This window comes from Cyprinus carpio, chromosome B8 (assembly GCF_018340385.1).
Source record: "Cyprinus carpio isolate SPL01 chromosome B8, ASM1834038v1, whole genome shotgun sequence".
Classification (NCBI taxonomy): domain Eukaryota; kingdom Metazoa; phylum Chordata; class Actinopteri; order Cypriniformes; family Cyprinidae; genus Cyprinus; species Cyprinus carpio.
The window spans coordinates 22,005,560-22,018,889 of NC_056604.1; the positions used below are offsets into that span (position 1 = coordinate 22,005,560).

Below are 13,330 nucleotides of genomic sequence, written 5' to 3' on the forward strand. Positions count from 1 at the left end.
TAAAGAGAGATGCTTTCATGACTATAACACTCTTAAGTACACTTTTAAAAAGTACACTTTGTAATAATTTCAAATTAAAAGTGCTGTCACTTTAAATTGGATTTTTCAAATTGTGTTGTCAAACACATATAAAGTGCTTGATCATAATTATGATTAGATATGATTATAAATATATTTAAATCTATAACTTAAATATAAGTTTCAATAGAACCAAATGCTTGTTGGTACATTTAGCAGTTACATAATTCAAAGTAATTAAAAGTAATTATGAAATGACATACAGAAAAGATGCATAAAGTAAAAGTACATAAAGTAGACAAATAGTAAAGAAGCTCTAATTAAGTTAGTCCAAAAAGCAAGTTCAACTTATTGCATATATTAAAACAAGTACTCTTGTAAAATATGCTAAAGTGTACTTTTTTTTTTTTTACAAGGGTATCTTGAGATTAATCAATTTTTTAAATCATAATGTCAGACATTACTAGTCTGTCATAATATGTCAGATCTCTCTTTGATGACCTCTACACAGGCCAGCTGTTGTTATAGATCTGAATGGACCTTTGAGAGATCTCTGTAGGGAAGCACATAAAGATCTGCATGACACGTCTGAAACACACGGGTACTGTTATTTCACTACTCATTTAAAAATGGGTTTGAGTCCTGATCTGTCAGCGCTGAGGCCATCTACTGCACACGCTACCATACTAAATGTTTAAACAGCAAACTTATTTACCCTTTAACACTTCTTTCTTGTAGGAAAAAGTCTGAACACAAAATGTTGATAATTCACAAATTGTAAAAAATCATATTAGCGATTCCTTCTATGAGATAATCGGATTTGTAGCAAAGCTCATTAAGATAGCTTGCTAGCAGTGTGATACCCCTGCTGAAAAAAACAAACAATAGAAACCATCACAGAAATTCACTAAAAATACCATTACAAACATTACAAACCATCAACTTATAACCATTAAAACCACTAAAAAATGGTGTGTTTTGGGACATATTCCAATAGGATTAAGTGATTTTAACAAGCCAAAAAAAGAAGGCAAACAATTACCAGTAGAGACCAACAGGCACCATTGCAGTTTCCATTAAAACCAGTACAATTCCCATTATAACCAAACAAATATAGAACTTCTGTGATGGTTTCTATTGTTTTGTTTTTTCAGCAGGGACTATAGTAGGCTAATTGGCTAATAATTTGCTAGTCAAACTAATCAGATGATGTTATGCTAATGTAGCAAGTTAATCGGCTAACAGTAAAGCAAGTCAGTCAAAATTTTTAAAGGGCCAGAGAGAGAAGAAAACTGTAAACGTGGCTCCTTATCCGAGGCCGAGCTTTTATCATCTGCCAGAGAAAGGATCACAGGATCCAAGTGGAGCTGTTTCAAAGGATGTGTCTCTCTGACTCTTCTTTACAATCAAATCTCACTGAAACCTGCAGTCAATAGAAAATCAGCAGCTTCGACAACTAAAAGATAAGTTTAGAAATAAATAATAATTAGTGAATGACATACACTTTTATTTATAGAAATATAAATAAACCTGTAACATATTCACTAATATTTATGTGGATTATCTCATATTTTCACACACATGAGAACTTCTCATAAAGAATTTACCTTTGAGGCCCATTGTTACCCTTCAGAACAAGGTTAGTTATTTAAAACACCAATGCACTGCAATACTATAAACTTCTGAGCTTGAACAGAAACTCAAGTTCTGGTCTGTGCAAACCACTGCTCTCGGTTCACACTGTCTGTTTTCCCAAATAGGGTACCAGAGCTGAGCATCTCAGTTGTGTCTATTCTGAACTCAGTCCCATGTCTGCAGGGTGCAGTGGTGGTTTAGGGCTCCAGCTGTGGCTTCATCTCCTGGGAGTAAACATCTGAATTCCCATGGGTTCATACGGGGTCATGGGTGAGTACTAGTAGACATCTAACAATGCCTCAGCTGCGCTGCTCAAACAAACATTTCAAGAACTGTAAAAAGAGCCATGAGAATACAGTAAATCCCACCACGACTCATGTAATTTTCTCACATCAGGAAAAACAGAGGTATGTATAATATATCTTATAGATACAGTATCTATATCCATTGCCTCCAGAATCACTGATATATTACTATATGCAGACCCACATTGAAAACTTTGTACATAATGGTCATTTCCATTCTGTGAACGGGTCAAAGACTTTACAAAATAAAGAAAAAATATTTTTGACTTGACATGAAATGTCATGAGATAACCATCATGTAAGAAATTACGTTTTCCACATTCATCTTAATTTTTATTTATTTAAAAAAAATGCAAGGTAAGGTGTTTTACAAATATCTTTAATTATTAATTCAGAAATGTAAAAGTTTTTGTTTGTATATATATATATATATATATATATATATATATATATATATATATATATATATATATATATATATATATATAAATTTTAAAATAAATCTTTAAATGAGGCTTTTTTCCCCTCATTATATTCCATCATAAATAAATAAGTAAATAAATAAATAAATAAATAAATTTAATGTAGAAATTAAAGAAAGCTCATCACTGAAGTGGTGTATATAATTTTATGTGTATTCAATTTTTATTTATTTTATTTTATTTATTTATTTACAGTGCATTCAGTTTTTTCTTTTTAATAAATTTACACACATTTCTAAAATTCTGTTTTCACCTTGTCATTATGAGGTACAGACATAAAATTGAAAAAGAGAAGGGGGTCTGAATATTTTCAGAATGCACTGTAACTTTTTCACATTATTTATTTATTTGAATAAATGAATACATCCAGAAAAATGTTAAATCTGGCAGCTCTACTAGTGAATTTACAATACAGCTGAATGTATATTATCCAGTAACTTTGGGTTTTGCAAACAAAAAAGAACATAAACAACAAAGAAATTCAAATAAAAGATGTGTGTGAAGCTTCAGCTCAAAGTTAAACATTATACATAATAGCAAAAGGCTGTTCTTCTCCAGGAAACTGGGCTGTAAAGGAGATGACAAATATCACTTACGTACAGTAGCACTTATTCCAGAAAGCTTCCTGTAAAAAGGAGAATTCTTTTTTCATTTATCGAACACACTGACCTTCAGATGTGACAGAGCTGGCGATGGAGTGCTAACAGTAAAGTCATTAAGCAAACAGAGCTCCAGCCAGATGTCAATGGCTGACTGTGACGGAGGCTCTCTGCCCTTCAGATTGTCATTCTCAAGGTCTCAGTCTTCACACTACCCTCTATTCTTCTCCAAACGCCACCATGTCTCACTGCTACACTGTATTGGCAACTTAAGATCATTTTCTTGAGCAGATGTTCAAAGCAAGCTTTCATCATGCTTTTACGTATTTGAGGATCTATAAAAGAAACTTTCACGTGTTACTGTGATATTTTCACATTTTGGTTAAATAACATTTGATTCCTTTGACATTCCACTGTTTCTCGTAGACTTAAGCCAATAACATCTGTCTGCTAAGAAGTCGCCCCACCCGTTCTCGCTTGGTGCAGGAACTGTAAAATGTGTGGAGGAGAAATATTGAGCATTGTCATAACAACGTCTCAAAGGTCAAAGAATCCAGCTTCTGGTTTCTGGCAAAATCAAACACACACAAACCCTCATCCTTTATCGCTTTGAGGTTCTCCTGAATCTTCCCTTCTGATGTCTACACTCTTAAAAATAAAGGTACTTTATTGGCATCAATAAAGAACTTTTAACATCCATGGAACCTTTCCATTGCACAAAAAGTTTTTTACAGTGGAAAAAGGGTTTTCAGATATTTTAAAATGGTTCTTTTCAGAACTGCTCACTAAAAGGTTCTTTGAGGAACCAAAAATAGTTATTCTATGGCATCAGAGCAAAACCCCCTTTTAAGAACCTTTATTTTTAAAAGTGTACACTTATTTTACCCTAATTAACACGTGACTGTACTTTTCTATTACTGTGCACAACCTGAAGAGGAAACCCTTGGCTCGATGGTGTGTCTCACCGTACATTCAATTCTTCTAATACAGCCTTGGTATCTCAAACACTAATACTGGATAATAAACTGTACTAATTATGTGCAATATATTTCCAACTGATTAGTTACCAATCATTGTCTAGAACAAAACTTTCATCTTTCAGTAATGATATTAAAGGAATATTCCATGCAATACTACTTTATCTGTGCTGTACATTGCCACAATCATTTATAATTTATAAATAATTTTAAATCCTTCAGAAATCATTCTAATATGATCTGATGCTCAAAACTAATGTCTTATCATGATCAATGTTGAAAACAGTTGTGCTGCTTAATATTTTGGTGGAAACTGAAGAAAGCAAGAAAGAAATGGCTTATACTGCCACTTAGACTTCCATTGTGAATGCAAAATTGTCAACTGATTTTCCCAGCAGGTTTTCACAAACCTTAGGACAAGGATACATTATTTTTTATGGTGATCTGCTGTCTGAGCACACTAAAAAGTCAAAGTCATACTTTACATTATAGAAAGTGCGACTGAACATTTTGTACCCATAAAAACCATCCATGAACTCTTTTGATGAGGTAAATTACTATACACTTTGTACAAGTTGTAGTCTGTAATTTCATTATCTCTATATTTAACCTTTCCTTTCCATGACCGAACCCTAAAGAAAAACAGTTTCGTCCTTTGAGTGCATTTGCTTGTAAATCACTTTACATTCACTCTACAGCATACATTAATTTTGGACTGCATCTTTACATTACCAGAAAGGTTTTGCAAGCATAGTAATAATTTGTTTTTTTTCATTAATCGATATAAGCTCTTCATCTTATTTTTTCTCATACAACAGTAGCTCCACACACAAACATGAAAACAACACAAGCACTCAATGCACATATTACATATTCCATGATCTGTGAGGGGGTGAGACCACCCTCTGCATTTGATTCATTAGCAAAACGAATGCCCCAAGGCGCATGGGCGTCGTCAACATTTCGGAAATGCCTCGAACACCCACTCTGTATGTTTGTGTTGGTGAGGACACAGAGAGACATTTTGCATTACTGTTCAAAAAGCTTCAGAAGGGTATATAACCTCTGGTCAACTGATCTGACCCCTTGTTGACAGCTGACTCTTTTGTCTGACACAATAGAAACTCTGTCTGAAAAGAAAAATGAATGAAATCTCAAGCAGAGGTACATGGTAACACACTAGTTCTCAGCACGCTCAACACAGATACACTAAACTGCCAAAAACAAGGGAAATGCTATTTTATGCTTTCTCCAATATTACACAAATATTGATTAAACTTAATTGAACTTTTTGCGCTCTAAACAAAATTGCATGCATCTTGAGGAAGAACATTCTAGCAAGATATGTTATGAAAGTTTCTCAGTCTGGTTTTCTTCCAATTCTTAGTTGAAGGACAACAGAGAGTCTTTAGAAATGCTCTTTCTGAGCCTTGGTGCTCAAGTGGGAAACACAGGTTCAAATCTGACTTGCAACCTATATACATATATATACATACATACAATTCAAAATGTGTCTGTAATTTTTTTTTTATTTTATTTTTTTAAAGAGGTTTTAAAAGGTTTGTTTTTATCATTAAAGCTGCATTAATTTCATGAAAATGCAGTAAAAACAGTAATTTACATTTTAAAATGTAATTTATTCATGTGATGCAAAGCAGAATTTTCAGCATCATTACTCCAGTCTTCAGTCTCACATGATCTCTCGGAAATCATCATAATTTGCTGATTTGCTGATCAACAAACATTTATTATTATTATTATCAATGTTGGGAAAAAAGTTGTGCTGCCTAATATTTTTGTGGAAACCATTATACATTTTTTCAGAATTCTCTGATTCTGAAAGTTCAAAATAACTGCATTTATTTGAAATGGAAATCTTTTGCAACATTCTAAATGTTCTAAAAATCGCTAAATAAAATTCTACAATTTTCCTTGTAACAGTAGTGTATACTGAATACTGACATGAAACTGAACTTGAATAAAAATGATCATTCTAGAAGAAGAACTGTGGGTCATAAATATTTACACAGATCGGAGCAAGGTGACAAAAAACGTCATTTGTGACCTTCAGCAGTTGTTCGTTTCACCAATTCCATCCTAATCACTTCTGAACATGATGCATTATACCAGAAATACAAAATCTGCACTTGAATCAACCAAAGTAAAGAAGGGTGCTGCAGAGTCAACCTGAATAACCCAGAGACGCTGACAGTTTGATTTAAGAAACGCTGTTTTCTCATCATCACCATATCCTGTGCCCGCAACTTGACGGCCACCAAAGCCTTTCAAGTGACACTGTGTTTAGAAGATGAGTAAACACAGAAACACACACATACACTTGCATCTAAATATGTTTAAACAGCAGTTGATGCCACTATGGGGTGTAACCACATGATAACCAAACAGACTCACAATCTGATCTCAAATCTGTGTCAGTCCCATTACAGGACAGTGTGTGAGTGACAGACAACTCCACGACTCCAAGCTGTGGGAAATACAAAAACAAAACCCAACCAAACCTAATCTTTATCATGAAAACACAAAAACTTCACTGCATGGTCTAGGCACAGATCCTTAACAAACAAACATGAGACAATGTGTGAATGAGATATGACAAATGAATCCGTTCTGGAGTGGATGTTATGCAAATTATATAATGGAGGAAAAAGAAAGGGAGAGAATGTGTGTGTGTGTGTGTGTGTGTGTGTGTGTGTGTGTGTGTGTGTGTGTGTGTGTGTGTGTGTGTGTGTGTGTGTGTGAGAGAGAAAGTGTGTGTGTGTGTATGTGTGTGTGTGTGTGTGTGTGTGTGTGTGTGTGTGTGTGTGTGTGTGTGGGAGGTCACATTCTTGTTTTGACCGATAGTGACAGAACAGGGAAGAGGAAAAATGTTTGTTGAAACAAAAATGGATGACCAGGCTGAATGATGTAGTTAAAAATTATATCTAAACATATTTTACAATTGTTGACAGTATTCAAGATATTCATTATATATTTATGCATTTATTCTGAAACATCATACAAAAGAATTGCTTTTTTTTCCAAAAAATCAGAGCATATTTTCCACACTGTTTTCACCAGATAAAAATAAAGTGTGTAATTGTTTTTTATGTACCAAAAAAAAAACACACACACTATTTTTAAACAACAATATTTACATACAGTACATACAGTACTGTTCAAAATTTTGAGGTCAATTTTCTTTCTTTCTTTCTTTCTTTTTTTTTTTTGCTTTGTCAGCTTAGTCATCAAATAAATACATTAAATTTTTAAATGACAGTAGAAAATTGTTATTTTAAATTGTAATATTTCATGATATAACCCTTTAACTTTAATTTTGATCAAATAAATACAGCCTTGGTGAGCACAAGAGACATTTTCCAAAAACAAAACAAAAACCTTATCAAACCCAAAATTTGAATAGCAGTGTGTGCGTGTGTATATATATATATATATATAAACAACAGCTGTGACACTTACATAAAATTGAAAAATTGATAACTGCAAGGATTCATTTCATCTTGCAGGCCCTGGATTACAGTAACTGCCGGATCACATGACCTCCGCTCTCTTCACTCCCGTTGGTAGTTCAGTTCATTTGCATAAAGGTAAACTTTTCTCAACTATGTTGAGTCACCAGACTGGCCACATGCAACTGTCAATAGTTTTTATAATGATTACTTAAAAAAACACAGATTGAACTTAAAATTATTTTAAATGATTCTTATCAAATCAATAACTGTTCTACTTGCACTCTCATAAAATTATTGAATTTTTAGCAAATGTTGGATAACTCCCAACTCTAGCTTAAATACAAAAACGTGATTATGGAAAAAGTGCATAGTAGCCGAACAGTAATATTATCCATGATGTCAGTTTTGTTTCCCAACATGGTTTGGAAGGCAGTAAAGCAGCTCATTTGCTCCTGTCAGACTTCACACTACACCGCCGCTGGAGAAATTAGCACTGCTCTATGACCTTTACCTAAACAAACCGAGAAACTCGCGCCTCTCATGAGATTTGGGTCGTGGCGGCGCGGCTGATGGGGAAAACTGGAGGACTATTACTGACATTCCAGAACAATGATCAAATCTACACGGCTACAACAACAATAACGGCAATCATGAGACATCAGCACTGTTATGAACGAGTTGCTAAGATGTGTGGATGGATGATAAATGGATGATCTGTTACAATGCTGGTGTAGTTTAGTGGAAGGTTGTAGGTTTGAATCCCAGCGGGATTAATTAAAGACGTTTGTGACCCTGGAGCACAAAACCAGTCTTAAGTCACTGGGGTATATTTGTAGCATTAGCCAACAATACATTGTATGGGTCAAAATTATACATTTTTCTTTTATGCTAAAAATCAATAGGAATATTAAGTACAGATCATGCTCCATTTAGACATTTTGTAAATTTCCTACTGTATATATCCAAACCTATTGTTTGATTAGTAATATGCATTGCAAAGGACTTAATTTGGACAACTTTAAAGGTGGTTTTCTCAATATTTAGATTTTTTTGCACCCTCAGATTCCTGATTTTCAACTAGTTGTATCTCGGCCAAATATTGTCCTTTCCTAACAAACCATACATCAATGGAAAGATTATTTTTTTCAGCTGATGATGTATAAATCTCCATTTCAAAATATTAACCCTTTTGACTGGTTTTGTGGTCCAAGATCACATTTAGTCACTGTAAGTCACTTTGAATAAAACACTAAACTGCATTAATAAAAGTTAATGAAACTCGAGACTTATGACTTCTGCTGAAGACTTATGACTAAATGAGACAAAACTTACATAAAAGGTCTCATACTGAAACTATTCAATATGATTACTTGTCCAGTCAGAGTACTAACTAGAGGCTTTATCCAAGTGACTCACAGGGACAGTCAGAAACTTAGAGTTAGAGAGGATAGAGTTTGTTGCTCAATGGCTCGAAATGACAGTTTGTAAATCAGCCTTTCTGAGAATCAAACCAAGCACCTCAAGAGTTTTAACCACTTCGTCACAACACTCCAGCTGAGTAAACAACAACAAAACAGTTGTTTCTCATGGAAAATGTCTGTGTAGATGATATGAAGTAGATCTAATGTGGCTCATATGAGGTTTTAACTGAGCACTGCACTCACACACACTACAGACCGATGTGAAAACACTGAAATACCTTTCTGCTTGTCCATCGCTGGAAATGCTCAAAGCGTCCAAGTGAGCTGTTCTCGTCCGCTTCCAGAGGTCATCGCTGAGTCTGTTCCTGGATGTGTTCACGAATTTAAAGTGGCTTTATGTGAAATACGAAGTGAATTAAGTGAGGGTTGCGGGTCAGACAAACGAAGATAACAGCGAAACTGTCCAAACAAGCGCCTACTTTGTCAACATCCACACCACATCTGAGTATCACTGGACTCTCCGCCTCCAGCTGCGCTTCTGAAAGCCGCCTCTGTACAGCAGCTCCACAGCGCCACCACGCGCCCACAATAACTATTACAAACAAAACACTCGCCACCAGTGATTTATCTGGGCGGTTTATTTACCCGAGTGAGGTGTGCATTTCATTTCAAGGAAAATTACACACTCACACACACACACACACACACTCACACACACACACACAAAAACAATTCTTTATATGATTGATACCATGACACAATATTTTACCTTAAGTGCTGTCGAATGATTAATCGCGATTAATCGCATCCAAAATAAGTGTTTGTTTACATAATAAATGTATGTGTACTGTCTAGATTTATTATGTTTATATAAATATACATACATGCATGTATATATTTAAGAAAAAATATGTTGTTTATATATTAAATATATACTGTCAAATGATTAATCGCAATTAATCGCATCCAAATAAGTGTTTGTTTACATAATAAATGTATGTGTACTGTCTATATTTATTATGTTTATATAAATATACACACATGCATGTATACATTTAATAAAAATATGTTGTTTATATATTAAATATATACTGTCAAATGATTAATCGCAATTAATCGCATCCAAATAAGTGTTTGTTTACATAATAAATGTATGTGTACTGTCTATATTTATTATGTTGATATAAATATACATACATGCATGTATATATTTAAGAAAAAATATGTTGTTTATATATTAAATATATACTGTCAAATTATTAATCGCGATTAATCGCATCCAAAATAAGTGTTTGTTTACATAATAAATGTATGTGTACTGTCTATATTTATTATGTTGATATAAATATACATACATGCATGTATATATTTAAGAAAAAATATGTTGTTTATATATTAAATATATACTGTCAAATGATTAATCGCGATTAATCGCATCCAAAATACGTGTTTGTTTAGATAATAAATGTATGTGTGTTGTCTATATTTATTATGTTTATATAAATATACATGCATGCATGTATATATTTAAGAAAAAAATATGTTGTTTATATATTAAATATATTTATACATAATATAAATTATATTAATATAAATATAAACATGTAAATATTCTTTAAATATATACTGAATGTGTTTGTATTTATATATACATAATAAATGTGCACAGTACACACACATATATTATGTAAACAAAAACTTTTATTTTGGATGTGGTTAATCGCGATTCATCGTTTGACTGCAATAATTACCATAAGACACAGACCTTGGGGACACAGTGATGGACAAATATAAGTTGGAGGAACATTTACATTTCAGCAGTGTTGGTGGTAATGCATTACAAGTAACCAGTGTTGGGCTAGATACTCAAAAAATGTAATAGCATTACTACTCCTTTCAAAAGTAATAGGCCTATTATTACTTTACTTATTACTTTCATAGCAACAATAATTAGTTACACTACTAGTTACATTACTTTTCTTTTATGCCCCACATAAATTGCATATCTTCCCAATAAAATTCTTCCAAAATGTTACTAACAATATATTTCTGCCTTCTCATTTGACCAAAATCTACACTGAATCGCAGTCAGACGTTATTACAAACCACTCAGTGGTAATTATAATAGAAAAGTTTAAACATAAGTATTGTATGAATCTCATTAATTGTCATGTGAAGCATGATTATATGATTATATATGATTATATTCCATGATGTATTTTATCAAAAGAAATCATATAAGTTCATAAGAAAATTTTTCATTCTCTAAAAAGATTTTATACAATTTATATCAGGATCAGAGGGATGGGAAAACCATGTAATGCCGGAATAAAGTAATTTCCATAATGCCACAACTTGGAAGTGTTCAGATCATCTTTTCTCCTGAGAAAATCAATGTAATGCCAATATTTCCATTCGCTGAATGTAAGCTTTTTCATATTCCATATGCCTGCTGCACTGGTGACTTCATGTGCCTGTGTGAGCTGTGAAAATTAATAAAAAAAATATAAAAATTATTCAATTTAAGTAAATAAAACCAGTAGCATCAAAGTAATCAAAATTAAATAAATAACAACCTTATATATTAATACTAATTGTAATATTATTACTGAAATCTTATTAGTAATTACTGCAAAAAGTAATATTTTTACTGTAACTATATACTAGGATCTATGCCCAACACTGCAAGTAACGCAAATTATGCAATTAGATTACTTTTAAACTTACAATAAAATTTGAGATACTTTTACATTATCATTAATTTTTAATAATTGCAAGTTACTTTCTTTTTCCATTTATTTACTGATGCCTCTCCTGTCCCTCTGTCATGAGAAATTGAGAGTAAATGCAGAGGCATTTCCTTCAGCCTTCACTTTTGGGATGAAAGGATATTTACAGTTGCCAAAAGGTGACAAAAAACACAATGCATTACTTTCCATAAAAAGGAACTAAGTAATCCAATTAGTTATTTTTGGGTTAAATCACTTTCACTCGCAAATAATGCAAAAGTTTCTGCTTTTGTATCTCCATGTTACTTTAGGGGCTAATAAATAATTAAATACTTTACATACATTAAACACTTACATTATATTCATTTTTAACTGAATATAAATAGACGCAGGGCCCATTCAGTAGTTTCTTCAGTTTATACAGCCAAACAAATCTACAGCTATATTGAGATGACTGTCAGAAGTGACCCAACATAACTAAATTCATCTTGTGAAAGATGAATGAAAGATGTGAAAGGCTTAATCACACTTTCAATCAGTAAAAAGCAGACACAAAATGCTGTTAAAATCATAAATTTTATTGAACTGAATATTCATTCAAATCCTCAAAATCTGTTAAATTAGAGAACACTACCAAATCAAACATAACAAAACAACAATACCACTGCTATTAATAATAAAATCATAACAATAAACTCACTTTAATAAATCCATTTTATTTTTCCCCATTCATCACACTTTCACATTAAAAAAAGAAGAAAAGCACTATTCATGAAGTAGTGAAAAATTAATTATGTTCATATTTGGGACATTTTTCACATGAAAATTGTCAGATGCATGTACATGTGGGTTAAAAGAGCATATTTTCTTATTGTGAAAACATTCATTCTTTTAGGTGTGTAAGAGTGAATTGAGTGCTTTAGGATGAAGCAGTGAGTGCCTCACTGCAAAATATTCCTATAGCAAAATGTATTTCATAAAGAAGGTCTGACTTCTGAAGCCACAAATATTTTCAGACCAGAAAAACACTTTAAGCTGCCACTGAAAAAAAAAAGACATGATTGATAAGCAGCCTAATTTTATGAATATTGTGTATTTTACTGATCATTTGATCATTGTGATAGTTTGTGCCACTTCGGTCACACAAGAAAAGATTTCAAATGGCAGAAGTATAAATCAGGTGTCAGATTGCGTTCACATAAAATATGTTCTGTTGAAAGAACAGCCATTAAAACAACAAATAATACTATGGGTTTGTTAATATGCATATAGCCACATATTTCCTTTTGAACAGTGCTTCTACAAAAATGAATGTGGAATGTCTATATTTGTACTTCTACTGTACATTCTCAAGTTGATTTATGTGTTGCTTTTTAGTGATTGTTTTGCTCTTATAACATTTTTGTTTTGTTTTATTAGGTACAAACTCTAAGCATGCACTCTATCCAAGCACTTCATTTGGTCAATGGAGCAATAAAAGCATAGAAATTAATATTTAATTTTGACGAGGGCAAGAAGAATATATGAACTGCTGGGTTGTGTGCCATTCGGAACAGAACTGAGTATGCCTTTCAAATTCCAAATTTTTGAATTTTAAAACATAGAATTAAAATGAAATAAAATAAAACATGCGACTGCTGGTTTTTATACATTCTATCTTACCACTGCATAATAATATTGATTTAATTCATTAT

General features: G+C 32.6%; 1 protein-coding gene across 2 annotated transcripts in view; it reads right to left on the minus strand.

Annotated features, from left to right (window-relative positions):
- The window catches only part of si:dkey-220o5.5 (actin filament-associated protein 1-like 2), a 31,066-nt gene extending 21,616 nt beyond the window's left edge, over positions 1-9,450 (minus strand). The window contains exon 1 of one of the 2 annotated variants that reach the window (XM_042730127.1): positions 9,186-9,450. In XM_042730127.1, the coding sequence (XP_042586061.1) occupies positions 9,186-9,201 (16 nt within the window). In that variant the 5' untranslated portion in view covers positions 9,202-9,450. The remainder of the gene's footprint in view (positions 1-9,185) is intronic. The other variant, XM_042730126.1, reaches the window with a different exon arrangement.
- Between the last annotated feature and the right edge of the window lie 3,880 nt (positions 9,451-13,330).